The following is a 24,372-nucleotide window of genomic DNA, read 5'->3' as shown; positions in this document are numbered from 1 at the left end:
GAGACAGCAGAAATGATGTATCATTAAAGCTGTCTAATGGCTTTGGATGATTTTATGTTTCATCTTAACCTTCTGCACCATCCCTCTTCTGAGGACACGCAGATGTGGAAGGAATTCTGTAGCCATTGGAGCACATTCTCTCTCCCTTGGCACAGGCGCACACATTCACACACTGGCTGCTCCTTGATTCATTCAGTTTTTTTTTAACCATGTGGTCAGTGATGAGTGACTAGTGACTAAAAGCCCAACCTTGAGAAGTCAAAAGTAAATAAGAGTCTTTGGAAAGCATAGCAATCAGGATACCTTTGTGGATAGAAGTATTGCGACACGAAACCATTGTACCTCGGGGAACTGATTTATAAGGTGTGACTCAATACTTTTGTTCAGAAAGTGTAACTTTAAGATAACAACTAAAATGAGAAGAGTTTAGATGGTCAGACACAACATTGCCATTTAAAATAGCAAGAGCAAATGTGAAAAATGGTGAATGACATATGTTAATGTGTCATGTGAAAATGCATTGGCAAATTAGCAAGTGAAAGCGCAACACCACCCTTCGGAAAAATGGTTGTCTTTGTTTTGCAAAAAACAATGAGAGTCCACAGATAGCAGACCTTAATTAGGCCAAGCTGGTTGCTGTAACCAGATCCATTGCATTAATGACACAACACAGCCCCTGTGAAAAGCATCATTGTTCTGGGGATAATTGTCCTTTTAGTTAACGTGGCTCAGGAAGAGCTCTCCTTGTTAGGGGAGCTGGCTGAGACCAAGGACAGCCTGAGGCATGAGCGAAGAGACCAGGACTGATACTGGCCCAGTGCCCACTGTGACAAGCCCACTTGTGCCCTCTGCTGAAATCCCCTTGGTGTGCCGTGGAATTAGCTGTCCCTCGGGTGTGGCAACAGAGGGGTTGTCATTAATTATGTTCCGTGAATCTTAAAGAATGAGAAGCAATCAATAAAATACAACTGATGTATGCAAATAGCATGCAGATTGAGCTGCATAACACCATGGCATGTCAGGAGGGAGCTTCGGGAGGGGTGGGGGGAAAAAAAAAAGTTGTAGAGAAACATGTTGACTAACCAAACGGCGTCAACTCATGCTTAGAGTGCATTCATAATTTCTACTTTTGACTTTTTTTTTAAGACATTGATATTGATATTTTTAAGACATTATGTGCTCATGCAAACCTTTGCAAAACTTAGTGGTCTGCATTTGGCGCAAATTGGTTTGCACTTCTTTCCTTTTGGAGGCAATTTTTGGGAATTTTTTTTGTTTTTTTTACAGTTTTACATAATTTATGCCACCTATGGACAAGCCCACTCCACTGTGATGGGTCCCAATCAGCTTGTACAGCTACAAGGTTGTACCGGGCAAGCCTATAAGGAAAAAAATTCTGAAACTGAGCATTCAGAGCCAACCCAAACTTCTTTCAGGGTCTACCTACAAATGTGCAAACCTCATTATTTGAAACTTTGCATCATTTAACATGAGAACACAACATTCTAACATAGGTCAGAAAAGTGGAAAAAGCATAATAGGTCCCCTTTAACAGCGGCATGCAAGGTAGTATTAGCATCTTGTAGTACCTTGATATCATCTCGTAGTGCCTTGGTATCCTTATGCAGTGCTCTGTTATCCTCCTTAAGGTTTATGACTTCATGGCTCTCTGAGAAACAGATCGGAACTCTTATCACTGTCATCTCCTCTCTCAAGGCTTGAAATAACTTCCAATGTTGAACCCAGGTTTAGATTCTTCAAGGTGCCATCTAATGTCAACTCTCCCCCATTAATCAGCCAGAATGGCCGTTTTTGATTATCGACACAGAGTTACAAAACTGGTTTTAGCTTTTTGTTTAGCATTGTTGCTAAGCTATCACTTTGAAATGCAGTTAGCAGGTTAGCCTGGCTTGCTAGCAGCTGTCAGCACTTGTAACTTGTGTACTTGTGAATGTGTACCTACCGCCTGTCCTGAGTTCAAGTTCAGGGTGTCAGCAGTCAGTTCTGATCTCCTCTTCCCAAAGTGTAGCCAGTAAAGTACCAAATGAAACAAGGTCTGGTTAAAAATATTTTTTTGTGGAAAAAGTGTCAGCAGTTTACAGTAAGTGTTGGGCAGCCCGTTTAGGTTGTAAGGAAAGAAAGGAGAGCTTAGTTCAGCTTCAAAACTGTGCTATATTGAGTTCCATGGCTGGTGGATCACGGACACTAGCTTTGCAGTCAGATTAACATGAATGCCCCGTTCAGGTGCTGTAAAGTACCATCTGACTTTGCCTCACTTTAGTGACTTTTCTCTGCAGTTTAATGTCTGATCGGGAAGAAGAACTACACACTACATTAAGACCGTTACACAGGCTGCAGAAAGTAATGGTGTGTGTACAATCAAATGTGTACATGATGTATAATACATGTTTCTGCAAACATTATATTGGTGACATGCTGAGAAACAGAAAGAGGGCACACGCCACACAAGCCAATCGGTGAGGGACGGCACATTCAGAGGCGGGGCTTAGCTTACTGCTGCCTCACTTGGGTTTTTGCCCTGTATTTACTCGAAGGTTGCGCTAATTAAGAACATGTTCGAAAAATATTTATAACACAGATCAGTGGACAAATATTAAATATGTATTTTATGTTAACATTTCTTTTATTTTTCATGATGACAAAGCCTCACCTGCATCACCTGACTGCATGTCACTGCTATGCGCTCACATCTATTGTATCCTGCCAGCTGGAGCTGCGAGAAACTCAATACCTGTCTTTTAAGCAGGGAGGGAGGGCAGCCAAGAATTAACTGCTGCCTCATCTTGGCAGCCAGCAACCATTCTGTCTGTCTTCCATTCATGGTAGGCATATGAGGAAAATAAGGAATAATAGGTTGAGGAATGGTGAATCCTGTGCAGGTGCAATTGTGTTTATGACTGGTTACAGTATGTTTAGACCATCGTCATTAACATAACAATAACACAATCCTCCTCTTCAAATTACTTTCAAGTGATCCCGCTGTCTTTAATTGGCCACAATGTCAGGGCTTGATTCCACTTCTTTCAGGGCAGTGACAGTGAAATTCAAGACACAAGCACTTCAGGAGGACAGGACAGTCCAAGGAGAGGCCAGGGAACAGGTGTTGACCCTCGGCAGCCTGGGATATATTATTGACCAGGGCCCAGTTCCCAGATTGATTACTTTATTGTATTGCCATGAACCTCAGTGGCCAGAAACCCCTAGTTGACCCTGGCAAGACAGAGCATCGTAGTGACCCTCACCTTAAGTAAAGAGTTATGTGGCTTTGACCTGCTCCCTAACAGGGGAGGTCTTGACCTGCTCAGCCAGTGGCCTGAGTACAGAACAAAAATGGGCCAATGGTGTCAGCTTAGGTAATTTAGAGGCTGGGGGTATGCCAGGGATCTGTGGGGGAGGTCTTGTTTTTGGACTGAATGTGTCCTGACTTTAGGCCTTCCTGTAATTCACTGGTATCCATTCTGTCAGAAGGATCGATCAATGTGAAAAAAAGAGTAGGAGACACAATATACTCCATCTACATCATATAGCCTCTCTTTTAGGTAACACTTACAAGATTTATAGCAAATGGGAGTAATAGTTTGTATGCAACATTGCAGTGATTTAGTGGCGATATAGAATGTTCAATTAAAGGCAGTGTTAAAAAAAAAAAAAACTGGCCTGTAAAACAGGACAAAAAAGCTGGCATTACAGGGGCCTCCATGAGACCAAAGGCTGTTTCCGCTCCCATCCGTTACCACTTCCACTTAACTGACAGAATATCTGCCTGCCACTTTTTTCCCCCCCTTTGCTCTTCATATCTTTTTCAGCTGCAGCCTCTCATCGCAGACACAAAAAAAACAACAAGCACGCACACCAGGTTTGGTAAACAGTTTATTCTGAGATACATTCCCCACTCGCTTTCCCGTCTCTTCAGTCACCCGCCTTTGTTTAATTTGTTCATTTCTTTTGCTGTTGTTTCCCGACATTTCCATCAAAACAAAAGTATGGCTAAATATTTGAGTACAGCAGTTTTATTTTTAACATGCATCCTATCCAAGCTATTTCGCCTATGAGCAACTTTGCAATGTTGCTACTCAACAATGCAAATTTACTGTATTATCCGCCCTCCTTTTTTGCCCTTGATTCCTTTCCTTAAGAAGAGTATGTTGATGAGATTGTGTTGTGCTAGAAGTGTAGAAGTGGATATTCTAGTCGTCTTTGGTGTCAGTAGTGAGCCTAATATGGTATATTTGATATATTTGAAATTAAGTATACAATGAAAAGTTGATTATGTTTGTTTGTGTGTAATGTCCTTGGCTTGGTATTCTTCCAGGGATAAATGCTGAGATAGATCTCCTGAAGGTATTTATCAGGATGTAACCTCATCATTGAAAATATGTTTGCTTAAATCAATCCTTATGATATTGCCCACCTTGGATGAACACAATTACATGCTCAGTTTAACAACGTATATGATTCTATACCCTTCTATATGGCAAGAATGTGAGTTATGCATGTGGCTCAGTTTTTTTCTGCTTTTGAAAAACGTCCTGTAAAAATGGCATAAACAATTATTAGAAGGTAGTCATAAAATGTTCTTTTTTAACCCATCCTGAATGTTGGCTGTTTTATTAACGGTCCTTACATACCTGCCCAGAAAAAAAATAATGCAAGACCATACTCATGCAAGTGCAGGTGCTAATTACTGATAATCATGTGGTGATGGGTGGAAAAACAGATGTTCCAACGAATAACCCACTCGCTGCATAACCACAACACACATACACCATCTACTTTTTGTCATTGTGCAAATGCATTTTTTCGCCAAGCAATTAAACAAGCACACCGACAACATGAAGACACTTTCATTTAGACCTTTTACAACCTTTATTTTGATGCTTCTGCAAAAAAAATGCACCAAATGTTCACCCACCATCCTCTCACTCTGTACCAATTAACACTCAGCCACATTTACATTGATTGTCTATCGTGTAGTATTGGCTAGGTGGGTCGTGAACATATTGATCACATTGACCCATCATGTGTACCATGAGAAAATGTTGAGCTGCGCATTTCTTACACCCGCCGGTGGATTAATGTGCCAGTGGACTTGAAGCTTGTTTGTCCACAATATTAGGTACACCTGCACAGTCAAAACTACAGCCACAATATTAAACATGTTGTAATGTGGACATTAAAATGCAGCAATATTATCTTCCTTAAAGCATAATGTTGATAAAGCTGCTGTATTTGTGCTTAGGTTGTGCAGCTGCACCAATGTTGGCCGTGTATGCTGGTGTTTGCAAACATGTGTTATTTACATTTAAGGTGGTTTTGTGCAGGTGGGTGAGGTTTGCGTTCTCTGTTTTACATGTTCAAAGGCACACCCCACACCAAAGCTGTATTGTTAAGGGACCTTCTGCAATAAAGTGTTGTTTTTCCGTCCACATTTAATCCAGCCCGCCCCTTTTGCACAGGTCAACCCGCCCCAACACACGCCTTGTTAGCCAGGCACAGGGCAAACCTCAGACCAAGTTCCTCAAGGTGCACCTGGCATCTACAGATTCACTCCAATTACAGGATTTGAACCAATTAGTCACCCTCTCATTTTACAGCGCCATGCCCCCCCTTGTCATAAGTCAAATACAGGGGCATCTGTTAGAGATCCAGTAGCGTCCTACCAGCGACAATATAAAGGAGGTGGCAGGGAAGCTCCTGTCAGGTTAGCTCAAAGGAGCTTTTATGGTGTTTTCTCTCTTTGACATTTTTTTTTTCTTCCCCAGAGCGAGATGATGGTTGACATGTACGGTAAATACAGAACAGCTGTCTTGAGGCAGTTACTTTAGCAGACTCCAACATGCATATACATCATACCAAACACATACTGGGGATCATTTAACCTGTCAACTTGTTATTTATAGTGGCACTCAACTTGCACTGTCAGGGTGAGACAGTTGGCCATAGTCATTTGCTTTTGTGGTTATTTCATCTCCAAATGTGAGTATAGGTGTGCACGAATGTTTCTGAGCAGGTTTTGTTCTGTCATTGCAACTTGAGTGAGAATTGTTCAGTTAAGGATACCTTCACAATCATATGACCACTTCAGTAAGACGTAAATGGCCGCTTTTTCATGGTTGACTCAGTACTATTTGTGAAAAATTATTGAAAGACAAATTATATACAGTATTGCGGTCACTAGGCATCAGTGATGTTGCAAACATGACATCCATGACAAGTCCGGAATGATTGAGTGAAAAAAGTTCTCCTCCCGCTCCGTGTAGAAGTGGTACATTTTTGGCTTCTTATTTTGTCCTTCCCAATCCATTTGAAACCCTTTCTTAAATTTAGAATAAAAAAATTGATTCTAACTAGTTAGCTCAGTAGCATGCTGTGTTTGAAGCGGCTATCTTCTGTGTCACTGCAGTGATCCCCATAGCCTTTACACTTCTATTATTTTGTGTTGTAAACAAAGAATAATAACAGTGTAATGGTGACTATGGGAGTTTTATTTCATGTCTGCAGGGCTTTAACAGTGTTAAAAAAAGAAAACATTATAAAAACAATGACTTGGAAAGTCATAAATGGGTTTTTTATGCTGTATCTACGAAAATATTAAATTAATTAGTATCGAATCCTACTTAACTTATCACAGTTGGGTCTGAAACCAACTAACCATGATAGACGAGGGACGGCTGTTTTTGCTTCTGTCAGACAGGTATTCATTTAAGCATATGCTTATTATTATGGTTGTGATTTGAAAGGGGTGTAGAACTGCATTGTATCTCGTTGGGTACCTTATGGCTGACATTAGTTTGAAAGGAAGCCTTCACAATAGGGCTCCATGATTCTGTGTATCAAGATTTGATTGCTTAAAATTTAGATTGAGATTCTCTTGGACCGTTTCTCTCTCATGCATGAATGCACCAGGTTCACGGCCATGTGCTTCCATTTGAAATAAATCCCAGTTAAAAAAAATAAAAAAAGCATATTCATCATTATTGTTAGACTTCTCATTGTGGTGGTCTGCTTTAAAGAAACCTCCAATGTTTTTTTTTTCTACCTTTGTTTGTGGTAGGTCCCTGAAGGACAGTTGACGGCAGACTTTGAATGAACAGAAACACAGAAAATAATCCATCAAGTCAAAAGCATGGCATGCTGGCTCACCCGACAGTACATTCATGCATGTAATAAGGACAAAAAATATGTATATACAAATAATAATTATTTAACGCCCTTGGTCAGTGGGTAGAACCAGGACAGCCGAGCCAACTTGCCCTGGCCCGGGAGGCCATATTTTTCCTGATGTTTTGTGCAGCCCTGACTCAATATATGACCCTTGCATGTGAGGGCATACATGCAAGTGTTGACATACGATGTGGGGCAGAGCACTTAAGTAGTGTGTAACCATAATACTGTGTTATAATCCACTGACACTGACAACTAACAACAACACAGCTTCATATTGCATGCTTTGCAAGCTTTGTCCTGTTTCACTGTAAGACACAATTAGACAACGTCGTTAATTAACTCATTAAATGTGCTTTTCCCGCCATGGTACCGATTCCACTGTCACTGTGCCAAGGTTTGCATCATGTGAAAACTGTCATGTCTTTTTAGTCGGAACATTTGTAGTACTGTAAGTGGTGATTACACAAATGTCATTCACTAGTATTTGTGTGTGGTCGCATGCTGTCTATGTTTTTCAAATTCTTAATGTGGTTGCCCTTGTCATCTGGATCTAAATTCTAATGTTATATTGCCGCATGAGTGTAGCGCGAGTATAAGCAAAGTAGACAATATCAGGGCTTCATCTTCCTTGTAGAATCAGCATATTTTATTGACCTCTGGCAAAGATAACCTAAATATATCTGTGTTTTATGCACAATATGTTGCAGTTTTATGACCTTGACACATGCCTCCCCGCCCCCGCTTAGACAGGCCTGAATCAATTGATATTATGTGTCATAAAAGTAATCCTGCGGTACTCTTTACGTGTTTTTTTTTTTTTTCCTTCCTGCAAGATGCATCTGTCATTGACTTGATCCTGAAGCTCATTATCAGCCATCTAATTTACACATCTGCTTGAACTGTCCCGACATGAGGTATCATCATTAACATCTGCGAGACCCCACAACGAAAATTCCCAGAATATATTTGCTCATGCTCTTGGCCATTTTGTTCCTTCGCTATGGATTTTGAGAACATGTTATTACACGTTATTACCTTTTGTACTCTTTTTAGATAAAATGCAAGATTTAATGTTTCCCGTTTTAGTTATAACAGTTTCTATTCTTCTGGGAAGGCTTTCTACAAGATGTTAAATTCATGAGGTCATACTGTAAGTCACTGAGTTTGGCTCACAATATCGGTTTTACTTCATCCCAGAGGTGCTTGACGGGGGTTGAGGTCAGGGCTCTCAATGTTTTGGACATTTCAGTCCTCCAAGCATGGTTTTATAGATGGACTTTATTTAGTGCACTGAGGAGAGAAATGGAACTTCCTCAATCTATCGACATAAAGGTGGAGGCATAGAATTAAAATGAACAATTAAAGACTCAGGGGCCATTAAGGGGACTTATAAGTGGTGTGTGTCTTTTTATTTATAGTGTAAAAGTTCCTAAGACATTGGTTGCCTTACAATCCATGCAAAAACAGACTCATGCACTTGAGATGCGTTCCTATCCTCGGGGGCGAATGTGCTGGTTGTTTTGGCTAAGTTTTGACCCTCAGACCCTGAACTCGCATGACTGAAATTCCACACACATACATACGTTGCACTCAAACAATACACACACTCGATGACTTTTATCTCCTCCCTAACCTACACCGCTTAGAAATGCAGCCCACAGATAAGGAAGCCAAAAATAAATGGCAGCAAACTCCAGGCCGAGTCCTTCCTGGAGGATGTGGACTCTAGTCTACCCAGGAAGATGAGCACTGTTGAACGCTTTGCTCAAGTGATATCTGGCGATTTTCAGTCGTGCAGAGCCGTGTGCTCAGCAGGCCGCCCAGCTGGGGCCCAGATGTGGCAGTGGTGTCATGCAGAGCTGAGGATACAGCAGATAAGAGGGCATGGTGGGTCTGTACCTCGGTTTCGGGTCTGTTCCTCAGCGGTTGTAGCTACATGAACTTTGACAGCCGCTGTCATGCATAATGCCTCACTTCCCAAACACAGCTCAGTCTAGTAGATTTATATCTACCAGGTGCTACAGTGAGCACACAACTTTGGGATGACAGAAGGCATGTGGTCATTTCATCAAGGCAAATGAACAAGGGCAGCAGTGTTTGCATGTGTCTGTGTAGATGAGGGGCAGGGGGGGCTGCTCTTTCTCAAATATAGCTTCACACCACTGAGGCTGTCACAACATTCAGACCAGGAGGGGGGGGAGGAATATTAAGAATTTATCAACATGCGCTTAAAATATCACACTGCTTAATACATCGCTCTGGCTCTCTCATTTGCCTGATTTGTATCATTCTCCCCCTTGAGAAAAGATTTCTCATTGTTTTATTCTTCTTTTGAAATGATGTATTTTGAAGTTCTGCTGCAATGTCCAGCTGCTTTAACTCTGACCTCTGTGCCATTTGTCACAGTTGAGAGTTGTATGCCACCAGAGCCTCATCTCCTTTTGTACACACACACACACACACACACACACACACACACACCTCCCAGCTACACAACACAGATCACAATTGGTTTCATTGTTTGTAAATGCATATTAGAATTGGGTTACTGGGTTTCAGTTTTAGTCGTGTGGCAGAAGCTCTCCCTCATGGTAGGCGAGGTCTCCCTGGTGGGGTCTGACTACGAACAGATTTACTGTGAAGACTTAAAATGACTAGGGGTTGTTGCCTTTTTCATTTAGTCATTTTGTTCACTCAAGGGTTTTAAGAACAGTATAGACATACACTGTTGTTCTTCACATACATACTCACACATTCATGTGGAGGTGTCTTTCAGCAGTGCCCCTCTTGGACACATTTGTGTCTTTCAGTTGCCACTTCCTTGTCACTGTACTACTGAGGAGTGAGGGTCCACCCTTTGCAGGGTTTTCTACTCCGAAACATGTCGTTGCGGTTCATAATTTGTTACCGTAAAGATTTTTCATCCCAACGGCATACGAAATGAATGCAAATTGACCTCCTGCGCACCCTCAAACTCTTTGCAGTAGAATGCAACATAGTGTAAATGCTGCTAAGTGTATTTTCCTTTCATAGGAATGAGTGCAATCTGCATTTGATGAATGTAATGCCATGATGGTAAGCCACGGTTAATTACAGGGTTCATGGTGTTCTAGTGTGAGTGCTAACTGTGGATGTATGCTTCTGTGGTATGACAATTACCATGCATTCAGCCACATCCATTAAGGTCACAATCACCAGAAGGACTCGAGCTAAAAAGTAAAGAATTTGGGGCTTTGTGGGGGAAAAATGTGAACTGTAGCTGTTCTTTTCTAACTCTTTGTCATTAATGACTCAAGCAAATGCCGCGGACCGAGCAAAGAGACTGTGCAAGGTCGTCATAAGAGCCCTCTAATTATTTATCCAGGATATCCTAGTCTAGCATTAGAGGCCAGCGCACCGTGGCTTTCATTCCATTTTTTCCCCCAAAAATATAAATCATTTCTGCATAACACCCTCATCCCTGTCCTGTGCGTGTTTGAGGTTTGTGCATGTGTATGTGCACGAGACTGCACCACCCTTCAATATCAGTGTGAAACTAAAAGAATGGTAATTGACTATTTTCCACATTTAAACACTGCAACTTTCCATGCTCTGAATATTGACAGCCTCCGACCACATTAGTCTGTTTTTTTGCTCATTTAGCCTTCTCATGTCTCCTAAATGGGATCTTATCACCCTGCTGAGGGCCAGACCTTAAAGTGAAGCCTGGGCCAAATGCTCATGCTGGCCTATATGTTCATTTGTAACTTCTTCACATCAGCATAGATGCTGTTAATCAATACAGGGGTGTCTCATGCAACTATGTTTTTTTTTTTTTCATGATTTGTGTTCTCTTGAGAGTGGTATGTTCGTTTTATTCAAACTGTCAGTGAACACAGTGTTTTACCAGGTGCATGACTCAGTCATTACTAAGGTATTTGATTTCCAGATTACTCAAAGAGATGCAGGATTATAGACATGTTATTCATGCTTCCTTTCTGTCTGTCAGGGCATGATCACTGTGCAGGCTCAAATTGAGGAAATAAAAAAGATTCAGAGATACAAATGAAATGGTTTAATATATTTTCCTTTGAGACCTTCAGTCATATCATTGTCCCTCACAAGATCATGGTTAGATTATTGTTCCTACGCTTGTGTTTAAAATGTCATTCCTCACACTCATCCAATCACCAGTCAGAACTCAGCCAGGTTACATTCACTGTCTCACAGAAAGTCAGATTTTTTTTTTTACTTGTTACAAAGATGCGCATTTTCCCCATTCGGGCATTGCGAAGGGCACCATGACAAAGATGCTGAAGAGCCGTGGATTGCCGACCCCTGACTTATACCAATTAACCTTGATAAATGAGGGATTAATGTATATTATGTATATCGGTTTCCCAGCTCCCTTACATGTTGTTAATGTATATTGCTTTGCTGTCTACGTATGTATCTATCTACATTACACACATCATAAATGGGTTTATCCATTCATAGACTTAATGCAATCCCTCATTTATCATGGTTAACCAGTTCCAGACCTGACCGTGATAAGTGAATTTCTGCAAGGTAGGGTTCCTTATTTATAAATGTAATACTTTTGTAGATAGAACATAGGAAACGTGTTTACGACCATCACCTAGGGACCAGTGTAGAATACTACATATGTTTTTCAATGCGTCTCCTGAATGCCTTAAATTTTACTTTCTTATTTACTAATTTTTATGTTTGGAAAAGCTTAGTTCAGACCAGTGGTTTTCAAACTGGGGAGCAGGCCCCCCCAGGGGGCACAGCATTGTGGCGGGGCGGACGTGGGGCTCTTATGAAAGCACCAGAATTCTTTCAAGAAAATATTCCTATTTCAAAACGTTGTACTGGAAGTTGAAAATAAATGCATACTCTAAATGAAATACATCATCAATACGACTTTTGTGATGGGAGTATTATGACCAGGCTCAGAAATGCTCAGATCCCTGCCTCCATGATACCCAACAAGCCCATGATGATGTCTGATCCACTTCTCATAGTCTGACACTGGTTTAGGCAAACAATGTGTATAATGTGCTTCAATGTAGTCAAATATGGTGGACTCAAACATGGGTCCATCAATCCAAATATACACAAAATGCTATTCTCAAACACAAATGTGCCATTTTGGTGGGGGCAGATTAATCCAGAATTGATAAGATTTCTATAGCTACCTAAAGTTTTACAATAGTGATAAATAAACCATTTTATTATCGGGCTCCTAATCAATAATGTGGCTTCTTACGGTTTAATATTTCAACGGTATTGATCATTTTAACAACTGTGTTTGTGGTTTCCTTAACTGCAGCGCTGTTGAAATGTCTGTGCATGTTTGTGTACGTGGCATTTTGGTAGTAGAGCTCTAAGTATACCACATTTTTGCTGCACGAAAATGACATTCTAATGCCTTGGTGATGTTTTTGTGTGCATGTTGATGTGTTGTTCTGTTGACCTTGGATTCACCCCCTGTACCACGTTCATGCTGTTACTGTGGTGGAAATTAAACCAAGTGCAGTGAGCAGCCTTTAAAGCTTTTAGCATGTTTCCTCTCGTTCCTCTCATGAGAGAATGTTTGCTTCCAGCATTTATAAATAGGGGCATATTTCATAATTAGTAGAAATTAAGGTCCCGGGGCTCACACACTGTGATCATCTTCTTCTCCCCCCTCGTCCCTGACCTTTTTAGCTAATTTTTCTCATTGACTCTCTCCATCTTCCCTCACACTTTTCTTGTTGTTTTGGTGAAGTTTACGGTATACTGTACATGTAGGAATTCTCTCAAGTCACATCATGTTTATTGCTCCGGTAGAATGGTGCCAGTGTGGCAGAGCAGTGTATAAACTAGCGAGTGTCTTGCTTCTGCATTCCGAACTATGGGAAAGTCAGCAGTGCATGCTAATTGATGTGCAGTTCCGTTTTAGACTCGAGCAAATCATTCACTCCATATCTGTTGGGCTTAAATTGTGATGTCTGTCTAAGTAATGTTTTGAAATATTTTCAAAAAGAAGTAATTCCGAGTGTGAAATTACAGAACAATTCTACAATGCTGTTTTTGTGTCAGATTGTAAAACCAGTGACGGTTACAGTTAATGGCTGACAATTACAGTTCTTAAAAAAAAAAATATAACATTTGTCAAAGCTATTCTCAGGATTTCAATAAGACACATTTAAATGCAAACGAAATTAATAAAATATACTTTGGCTGCTCTGACTTTAACTCCTAATGAATGAAATTATATGAGCCAACCAGCCCCACTATTGCGCCTTGCTAATTGTAGGGCTTCCTGCTGTGTGCAGACTGCTTCCCTTTGCTTTGCCACCCCACCAGGCCTCTCGCTAGAACACTGCATAGCCCAGTAATTAACCCAGAGTTAATTTACTACCTTTAATTACACCACAACGCTGTATTCTATCTGAAACCGTGGAAACCTTGAGTAAAGCTGACTCTTTGAGGTCACTGAAAGTTGTTTTGTTTTGATCCGATTTTAATCAGGCTGCAATGTGTAAAACTAACATGTTGCTTTATTTAAAAATAGTTTTTCACTTTTTTCCAACAATACTAAATAGATTAGGAGTGCAGCATGTTCGGTAAAGTCATCTGCAAGGTTGCTTTACAACTCCAAAGACAAAGAATACTAAAGTAGAACTCAGCGAACCTCAGATCTAAGCCAAGGCTGGCCAATCCCAATTTGGTTCAGTGCCAAATTATACACCATTGTGCATTAATCGATAAGTAATTAAGGACAAATATTATTAGCAAAAGGATTTTAATGGGTTCTTTTTTGGCCACATGCCATGTATGTTCCTCCACAGTTTTGTGAAAATCAGTTAGGTAGTTTTTATTAATTCTGCCAACAAACCAACTGTAATTAAAAAAAACCAAAACAAAACATGATATCGTCAAGATATTATTTTTTCTGGCCAGTATTGGTAAACGGCATTGCTTGGTAGTGAGAATGGAATGTTTGCTCCATTCATTGCCTCAAGAGTATTTTCTTGTACAGCAAACAATTATGTTTCAATTCAGTTCAATTTTGGTTACATATATATATATAATTCACAACAGAGGTTATATCAAGGCAGCGTGTAGAGCGACACCCCTCATGCATTTAAGAGAACCGACTGAAGCCAACATGAGCAAGCACTTGGTGACCAAGGCAAGGAAAAAAATCCCTTTAGAGAAGAAATCGCCAACAGACGCCAGGCTCTGTGTAGTGGCCGTATTTTTCGAACAATTAGGTTGCAACAGAATGTTATTTCAGTAGTGTTATGTTAGATTTTGATACATGAAGTACATTGTATATTAACACCGATGCAATATGGGAGCTGTCTCCATAGCAACTTGAGCTTCAATGCATCCAGGGCTTGACGGAAGCAGCACGTCTCACTTGTGCTATTTCTTATAAATACTCTCACAGAGGTGCCTGTGGCCGAACACCCCCCCACCATCACACACACACACACACACACACTTTTCATGTAAACAACCAGCGTTGTTCTTCCCACAGACTCAACACCACCACGGCTATTTCTGTTCGCCCCACACTGATATCTCCTACTGAAGATCATTGATTTTACGGGAAACCCTGTTTACATCCTGAGTGCCATCGACCTCAGGTGACATTTTGCCTCCTGCGGTCAGAACAACACTGAAGTACCTTTTATGTCTGCATGAGCAAAATAGTCCAGCACATAATTACAGCACACAAACAACAATGCTGTACTGTATCTCCATGTGGTTAATTGGGATATTTACAGGTTGAAATCTGTAATTTAAAGATAAAAGGGATTGCTACAAAGATAGCTTTATTAACCGGCATTAATTTCTTGAGGGTAATTACGTGTCATAACATCAGTATTCACACAGCATATTGTATGTACGTAAATACAAGACACACAATGTGATGGCATGCCTTTACAATGATGATAATGTTCACTTTTTGACATTGTTGTAAGGGTCCGAGGAGTGTACACCTTAACACAACATGTACAATGCTGGTTAATGTGGATTTGGTACATTGGACTAACATTGGCGCCATTACTTGGGTTGAAATACTTGCAATTCATTTGATACTATTGACATTATTGATACGAATGAAGGTAAACATGTTGGTAGAAACAGGTTTTTGTACATACCAAAGTGCACTTAGCCATGTAGAGTTATGTTAAATAGTACAAGGCACTCACCTTTTTTATAAGCCATCCATTGGAACTAACTTGGCTGATAAACCCAAGCCTCGATTTGCCTAAGGACTACAATGGTTTCCCCCATCAATGAGCATGTCCCTAGTGCAACATCAAAGGCCTTCTTGCTTTATCAATAAGAACCCTTCCTCCCCACATCTTCCTGTAACTTGCTTAGTGTTCATGCCATTGATTTTCCAATAAGCGCCCTTTACCCTGCGGTGGCTGGTCAGGCCCAGTAAAGGCAGATAGGAAAACGTAAAGAGAGACAAAATTAGACCTGTTGCATTGTTAGGACTCCGAGATCAATTTAAAAGGTGATTTTCCCTTGTGTGCAGATTAATAGGGTATAGTTGGAGCCTACTAGAGCTCAAAGTTTTAATGAGGTCAAAAGCAACCCATGCAGGACCCCTTTGGAGAACTGTCTGTTCCGAACACAAGACGCAAGGTCATGATTTGACACTTATCACCTACTGCCACTGCTCCCTTGTTTGCCCTGCAAACTCCTACCAATGTAAAGATGCACAACTTAAAACCTAGGTCATTTTCCATTCTTGTCAAGGGACCTATTTTGTAGCTTGACTATATTTTGTTTGCTGGGCTATTGGAACAAAGTAAAGTATGACTTTTAAGGACCGAAGTGGGGGGGATTTACATAAAGCTTGGAAGGCAGGTGCCAACAGGACTGTGTAGGCTAAAACCAACCTTCATATCTTCTGAGGAATTCAGCTTTTTTTCCCCTCTTATCTGTCGTTGTTGAATACAAACTTGTTTACGATTTGAACAGTTCAGCTCAAGTACTGAAACCACAGTGACATCAACTATAACAGATATAAAACAGAAAATGACAACTATTTATGTACAATATTACTGTAGACAAAAACACATAAGGGCCCCAAGTTTTCCTGTCCATCTTTTAGAATTGTTTGGTGGTTTAAAGCTTTCCCCCGCTGCCTTAAACAGGTGTCACTGAGCAGGCACAGTCTCAGAGACAAGCATTGTATCAGCTGGCCCATCTGCGACTTACCGACTCCAGACAATCCCATTGCTCATCAGTAACCGCTTTATTGAATTACACCATCTTGATTTTAAAGGGCAATCCTGTTTTCTGTAAGCAGTAGACACAACCATAGCGGTGCATATCTGCAGCACTGACCAAGAGTAACACCAAGTCTCCTGCTAATTGCTTGAGATATCGTACAATCATGGATGTATACCGTAAATACAACTTTTCCCACATAATTCAGACTTATCATGGCAAAGATGAGAGTCACGAGTCTTTGGAGGTCAATAGCCATGTTCCTGTTGACATCGTCTATGTGATCACAGTCGATGTTAATTTGTATGCTCATCTGCATGAGAATGTATGCACAAAATAATGTACAAATCTACAAACAAATCGTATTTTGCTGAGTGTTTACATCAGACAAACATGTCTTCCTGCTGGTCTTTACTGCCAGAAAATATTGCTTCCTCCATGCCTATTGTGATACCTTCCCTATCATCGGGCACTAGTTGATAAAGTAACATTGAATGTACAGTATATGTATTCATATTATAAGTTATTCCTTTCATACCAGTGCTGTGTTGTTAGTTTGTCTTCATTATTCAAGTATCATTGCTGACAGTGAACAATATTATTGTTGTCTGGGTGTTGGAGAGGTTTCAGGTATATTGTGCGGGTGGGAGCTTCATCAGACATTCATGAAGAGCGGGGCAGACATTATCAATCTCTCCTCTCCCTCAGTGCTTTATACGTTCGGGCGAGGGCGGTAGACCCCACTCTGATCACAGCTGAAATTTGCATTCATAAGTAAATAAGTAAATAAATCTAGTCCAAGCCATGAATGTGTTAATCAAGAGAGGGAGATGGCAGCGGGCTTGGTGCTGGGAAACTTTCCTCATGTAATATTCAGCACTGGAGGGTTAAAGGGCAGCCCAGAGTTATTGGTTCCAGCCCCGATTGCCCCCTTTAATCAATGACGGCTGCATCCCTTTAATAAAAGTATTAGCTCAGCAGTATCTTTGAGTTATCATTTTATCTATTCCCTGCTCTAAATAGAAGCCCATGTTGGTCCTCTCCGGTGCTCAGGGCATAGCGAGATCCCCGAAGCTCAGCTACTATTTATTTTTTCAAGGGTGGAGGATGGCTGTATTGTTTAAGAAGGGCCTGAGCTGTGAAGGCAAGATCATAATACAGCTGCACTCATGTTTATTGAATTTTTGCCTCATAAAAAACACTTGCTTTGATTGCTATAGTTAAAATTAATACATATCTCACGATTGCCTATTTTCAGCTGCAAATAGCGGCACTGTTGAGAACTGCTTTTTTAGCAGCAGTTTTCACTTTTTTCTTCAGGTTATGTAAATGTTCAAAGTGCTGATGGGATGGCGTCTTGGTGTCCAATTATCTCGCATCTATTTGATCCATTACACAATGCTGTTTTGCCTTTTTTCTGACTGCAAGTTAATTAAAAATAGATGTAGGATTTGTAGCACATAAGATTAGGCGTGTTGTTTAGAAGGTAAAGATAAAAGATGGTACCTTCGTGATATGGCAGGAAGATGAATCATTGTATTGTTTCAGTGCCTAATTTCGCGTAATGAACACAGTGTCATTTTTCTAATTATATTGCAGTCTTTTCTGTCGCATACATTTCTTTATTCACAGTGTCTCTTTTGTTCTTTCCATAGATGATATTGTCTTGAAATAGAATAAATAAAAAAAATGCATAATTGAGTACCATTTTTGTATTTGCATATACTCTGTGTATATACTGCAGAAATACACAATACATCTTTCTTTTTGTGTGTCCTCAGGCCTGGATGCGATGAACGCCTCATGTAGGCATCAGCATGGACAGCTGTGAGTCTCCCGTGTTTTCTGGGACAGACGATGGGCTCAGCTCCTCCCAGCAGCAGCAACTTCCACAGCCCTGGAGCGATCACTCAAGCCTGCAGGTTCCTTGCACCAACCAGGCCCCTTCCCTGGACCCACTGTCTTTCTCCGCTCCTTACCCTTCTCAACCCCCAAACCCTAGTGCTCTTCATGACGAGCTGAGAGAACTACAGTCCCAGCATCAACAGCCAAAACAAACAGCCCAGGCCCATCGTGAAAGCCCTGCCACCAGTCAGCTGCATTCCAAGAGAGAAGGTCTTGAGGAAGAGGAACACGACGGCGTGAGCTGTGGAGAAGAGGAAGAATCAGAGGACTTGGATGAAATGGAGATCGACAGCTGTTTCCCCAGTCTTCAACCATTTTCCGGGGTACCTATGGCTCCAGGAGGAGGGGGCATGCCTACCCTTCTGCGCCATCAGCCCACACAACAGCAGGGTATGCCTGAAAGTGGAAGTGAGGAAGGAGAGGAGGAAGAGGAAGAGGAAAGTAGTGATGTAGAGAATTTGGCTGGAGAGATAGTCTACCAACCAGATGGCTCAGCCTACATCGTGGAGAGCCTCAGTCAGCTGATCCAAAGCGGCGGGAGCACGGTTCCCGGCCTACTTCCCACAAATTCTCTCAATAGTGGAGGAAAAACGGGAGAACCTGCTGGGACATCATCCTCAGTCTACCCTCAGATCATCAACACGTTCCACATAGCCTCGTCCTTTGGGAAGTGGTTTGGCAATTCAGACCAAGGTTTCTCCAATACCTCAACCATGGCAGGCCTCAGTCCTGTCCTGCACAGTTTCCGTGTCTTCGATGTGCGGCACAAAAATAACAAGGATTACCTTAATAGCGATGGGTCTGCCAAGACGTCCTGTGTATCCAAAGATGTTCCAAACAATGTGGATTTATCCAAATTTGATGGTCTGGCCCTCTATGGGAAGGGTAAGCCAATTCTCATGTGTTTTCTCTGCAAGCTGTCCTTTGGTTACGCGCGTTCCTTTGCTACTCACGCTGTCCATGACCACCGCATGACGCTATGTGAAGATGAACGCCGTCTGCTAGGGGACAAGCATGCATCTGCTATCATCCAGGGCATCGGGAAAGACAAAGAGCCCCTCATCAGCTTCCTGGAACCAAAAAATAAAAGCTCTCCTGTGCCACCTCCCCTGCTTCCTGTGAACTCTGGCCAGAGCTTTTACGGCACATTTAGTGGTGTCCATCTAGAGTCTGGAAGCAGCAGTGGGGGCAGCGAGACTCTCTTCAACAAAGACTCTGACTCTGGCCTCCAGCAGCAACAGCAGCAGCAGCAAACCCCGCTAAGCTCTGTCTTGTCTATTGGAAGGCTGGGCACTCCCAAAGCATCCACTCTTTCCTCTACCCCAGGCTCTGCCAAAGACTCCAGTGCCCTGTCGAAACATGGGGGAAGAACAGAGGAGCCTACTGGGAAAGAGATGGCTTGCAAGGGAAAAGACAGGGCCACCGAAGGCCATGGGAGTACAACACACCTATCTAGCCAGATGAGGGGTTCAGGAGAAGAGCAACTGTCATTAGGGGAAGAAGATGAGGTGGAGGCAAAAGGCACAGTTGTGACCGGTGGTGTTAACAGTAGCAGTGGTGGAGGTGAAGCAGGGGAACCAGCTGTCTCAAACCAAAGCATTTCCAAATCTCCTTTATTAATGCCTAGTAGCACTCTCCAGCCTTCTGCCTGCACCCCTGCAGCCAGTTACACACTAAACAGCAAATCCCCTGCTTCCACTTCATGCTCTGTCAAGGAGGAGGTTTCAGCTACAGATGGTGAGGGGAGATCCTCAGAACTCCCTCTGAGCTTTAACTGCCAGGGATCCATGGTTCCCATGGCAATGGCAGCAGCCAATGTCAGAAAGAGTGAGGATGACACTGTTGGCACTTCCTCCTCACCTCTGTCCTCTAATGCTGCTGCTGATGAAAGTGCCAGTCGAGATAGTGCCACAGCTCCAGAACCAAATGATTGCCCAGCTGAGGAAGAGGAGGAAAATGGATCCCTTCTGCAGCAGCACCACATGCACCACCATCATCATCACTTGCATCCATCATCTCATAGCCACGCTCACCCACAACCCGGAGGTTCCTGTGACATTACAGGGGTGAATGACTGTTCGCAGAACCACGGACCCAGTGGCGGTGTGGGAAGTGGAGTCGAGTGCCCTAAATGCGACACGGTTCTAGGTTCCTCGCGCTCCTTGGGTGGTCATATGACCATGATGCATTCGCGTAATTCATGCAAGACACTAAAGTGTCCCAAATGCAACTGGCATTACAAATATCAACAGACCCTGGAGGCCCACATGAAAGAAAAGCACCCGGATTCGGGAGGCTCCTGTATGTACTGCAGTAGTGGTCAAAGCCACCCTCGTTTGGCTCGTGGAGAAAGCTATACCTGTGGATACAAACCTTTCCGATGTGAGGTACGTAACTAAACAAAGTCTATAGCTTTTTGTATTCAAAGGAAATTTTATTTATAGTTTATGATATTGACGTGGTTACTTCATTACCTGTTTTCCAATGTCCTACAGGTGTGTAACTACTCAACCACCACCAAGGGTAACCTAAGCATCCACATGCAGTCGGATAAACACCTGAACAACATGCAGACGTTACAGAATGGAGGCTCAATTGGAGCTGCACAGGAACAGGTGTTTGGACATGGCCCAGGGGGCGTGGTGGCCGTGCCCACAGTGACCCAGGCCAGTAGCCATCATACTGCCCACCACCACCCCACACAGTCCTCTTCCCATGTAACTGGACCGTGTGGGGCTCCCTCACCGACTAAGCCAAAGAGCAAACCTACTTGGCGCTGTGAGGTATGCGACTATGAAACCAACGTGGCGCGAAATCTCCGTATCCACATGACCAGCGAGAAGCACATGCACAACATGATGCTCCTCCAGCAGAACGTGACTCAGATGCAGCATGGCCGACTAGCGCTGGGAGCGATGCCCTCGCCCTCCGAGGCTGAGCTCTACCAGTATTACCTGACCCAGAATATGAGCCTACCACCTGGCCTCAAGATGGACCCAACAGGAGCAGAGGCCCAGTTCTTGATGGGGGGCTTTTCTTTAGATCCCAGCATGGCTGCCTTGGCCCCTGCACTTGGTGAGCTCGTACTTTCATTAAATATACGTATATCACACTGCAAATTCACTAGTAGGGATGAGCGAGTGCAACAGTATCTGTGGGTGTGGTGAACCAAAAATGGGCAGGGTTTAAATCAGTGCCTTATATTAGGTCTGAAATTACCATGGGTTGATGAGAAGTTGCTATATTTATTGTTTATTAACCAGCTATATATGTGTACTGTGTATTTATGTAAGTGATCTGTCAGACTTATTACTTTGTAGAATCAACTCTTTTGTTAGTTGCTTGCGCCGTTTGCAGGCCCATAAAAAAATATCTTTATACCAAATCTCCCACAAGCAAAACACTAAGCAAAAGTAACTAACACAAGTTTAATCGTCATATACTAGTTTGTATTCACTTACTTGAGTGTGGCTCATCACGTTGATATTTTGATATGTTAAAAACAATTATGTAATTTCAAGTTTGTGATCAAATCCCCCACATCTGGCAAACGTGTGTAATACAACAAAGTATTTTTTATTTCTTAAAAGATGTTTTCACAGATACGTTTCCCAGGTATTGGACAGAAGGTTGTGGCTTTTAAATACTCTTTGTATTCCTATTTGCTTTTAGGTGACACCATATTGATGTAGTTGTGACTGAAGTTTACTTTGTGATACCCAATTTTCTTGCGAGCTAAAGGTTAATTAGGGGGGTAAAACTTCCTCTCCTTGACTTCCCCCAAAGGCAGCTTTTTATATTATTATTCTCAAACTGCTGCTCACCCTCACCATGAGAGTTCCTCATTTTTTTACAGCTTTGTAATTGCAGTTATATATTTTATCATGGTCAAAGAAGGCAGGTTAGAGGGGCTCAGCATGGATAATTAAGCAACACAGAAGTGTGTTTGCCATGCCCACAGTTTGTACGGACTTGTCTTTAACTGTTGCTAGTTCAAAGACGCAAACAAGAATTGATTGCCGTGACTAATGTTTTTTCCCTCTTCACCATCTGGTTCGTTTTCCTGTGAGGTAAGTTCTAATAAGCATGTTACTAGGGAGACAATGATGACACACTCACGGTCCATAAATGTCAGTAGTGTCATCATTGGTCACTATACAGATGTCTTGAACCTTACACAAAGAAACATAACTCTATAGTATTATATATACAGTAAGGTGGGGTGGATATCTGAGAGGATCTAAAATCGTAAAGGGATGTGAGAGGTGTGATTTCGTACACTCCCTTTGTTCCCAGCACTGACGATGTAGTTAAAGAAAGACACACAGTGTGTGAGAGAGCTGAAAAGAGGAAGAACTGGACGTTTGGAAAACGGCAACAATTATACATCTACTTATTGAAGCTTTGAATTTGGGGGGGGAAATAGTTAAAAAAAAAACATCAACAAAAAGAAAAAAAGTAAAAACCACGGCTTAAAAACTCTTGTCTGCTTCTTTGCAGATGTACAACTAAAATAAGGCTTGTGTCAATATATTAACCTAAACCAAAAAAGTTAAGTTTTCTTTGTGAGTTATTCATCCTTGGTCTCTGATTAAAAAAAATTAATTCAGTGCGACTTATATGTTTTTTTTTTCTTCTACTTGACTTATGTTGCGTATTATAATAAAACATATGCATGTCTTTCTTTCTCCCTTTTCTCTTTTCCCTTGTCTGTGTTCCCATCACATCCAAGTAGGTGGAGAAATTCCCATGGACATGCGACTGGGCAGCGGGCAGCTGGTGTCTGAAGAGCTGATGACGCTGGGAGAAAGTCTATCACAAACCAGCGACCCGTCTCTTAAACTCTTTCAGTGCGCCGTGTGCAACCGCTTTACCACTGACAACCTGGATGTACTGGGCCTCCACATGGGTGCAGAGCGCAGCCTGCCTGAAGAGGAGTGGCGAGCCGTGTTGGGCGACTCTCACCAGTGCAAGCTGTGCCACTACACCACTCAGCTCAAGGCCAATTTCCAGCTGCACTGCAAAACAGACAAGCATGTTCAAAAGTACCAGCTTGTGGCCCATATCAAGGAAGGAGGCAAAGGCAATGAATGGCGATTGAAATGTGTGGCCATTGGCAATCCAGTGCACCTGAAGTGCAACGCTTGTGACTACTACACCAACAGCCTGGAGAAGCTGAGAATGCACACGGTCAATTCCCGACATGAGGCCAGCCTCAAACTATACAAGGTCAGTGGTCTTACATTCTTAGATTCGGCAATTCACCAATATTCACCATAAGAATGATGTTCCTGCTTAATGAAGCTAATATATTGTACTGTAGAATGTGTAGGATGCTATTTTTAGTAAGAACTACATGATCATGATCCTCTTGGGACGCTGGGCTAATTTGTATGGATTTTGTCACAAAATTTCCCTTTGGAAATACTTGAGCAGGTTCATCTCTTTGGAGTAAATGTACAGAAAGATGAAGGCTATGTATAACATGGGAGTTTGAATCACACTGGAAAGTTTTGTACCGCTTTGGAGACACCACAACCTCATACATACGACATTAAGTGAATCTGACTTTGGAGGTTCCAATAGGAAGTCTGTATGTCAAACAATTCCCTTGACGGCTTCCATGTTCTGGTAAGACTTTCGATCATATGTTGGATTGTGTTTGTTGTTGTTTTTTTCCCATTAATGTATCAAAAAGAACATTTGTGAAGTTAGAGGTCAATAGAACAGAACAAGGTCCTTCTCCAAAGTGCCCCTTGCAACATTGGAAGAATAGTAATTGCACCACAGTCACAGATTCCTTGGAGGCACTCATGGTCATTTGTTGTGTAACCTTACAGGTCGCTATATAGAATTAAGGCCACATTGCTTCCATGAAAAGAACGCAGCAGGTTGAAGCTGTTTTTAGACGTAGGGGTGGATCACTTGAAGACGAATGAAGAAGTGCGAGGAGACAGAGGTTTGGTGCTAATACTCAGAGCAGGAGAGGCTGAATCGTTCTCGACAGCTGTATTGATTTTTGCTGGACTTGGAGCTTCACCTTCTCCTCTA

At 42.0% G+C, this 24,372-nt stretch overlaps 1 protein-coding gene across 9 annotated transcripts in view; it reads left to right on the top strand.

The window, feature by feature from the left end:
- The window catches only part of zfhx3b (zinc finger homeobox 3b), a 331,153-nt gene that overhangs the window by 228,009 nt on the left and 78,772 nt on the right, over positions 1–24,372 (top strand). For 8 of the 9 annotated variants that reach the window (XM_078795721.1, XM_078795719.1, XM_058089529.2 and 5 more), the window contains 3 exons: positions 18,198–20,708; positions 20,817–21,396; positions 23,054–23,550. In XM_078795721.1, coding sequence (XP_078651847.1) covers positions 18,234–20,708; positions 20,817–21,396; positions 23,054–23,550 — 3,552 coding nt within the window. In that variant the 5' untranslated portion in view covers positions 18,198–18,233. The remainder of the gene's footprint in view (positions 1–18,197; positions 20,709–20,816; positions 21,397–23,053; positions 23,551–24,372) is intronic. The other variant, XM_078795720.1, reaches the window with a different exon arrangement.

The sequence above is a fragment of the Doryrhamphus excisus genome, linkage group LG13 (genome assembly GCF_037039965.1).
Source record: "Doryrhamphus excisus strain RoL-2023G ecotype Guam linkage group LG13, RoL_Dexc_Guam_v1.1, whole genome shotgun sequence".
NCBI lineage: Eukaryota > Metazoa > Chordata > Actinopteri > Syngnathiformes > Syngnathidae > Doryrhamphus > Doryrhamphus excisus.
This window is presented reverse-complemented; position numbering and strand designations above follow the sequence as displayed.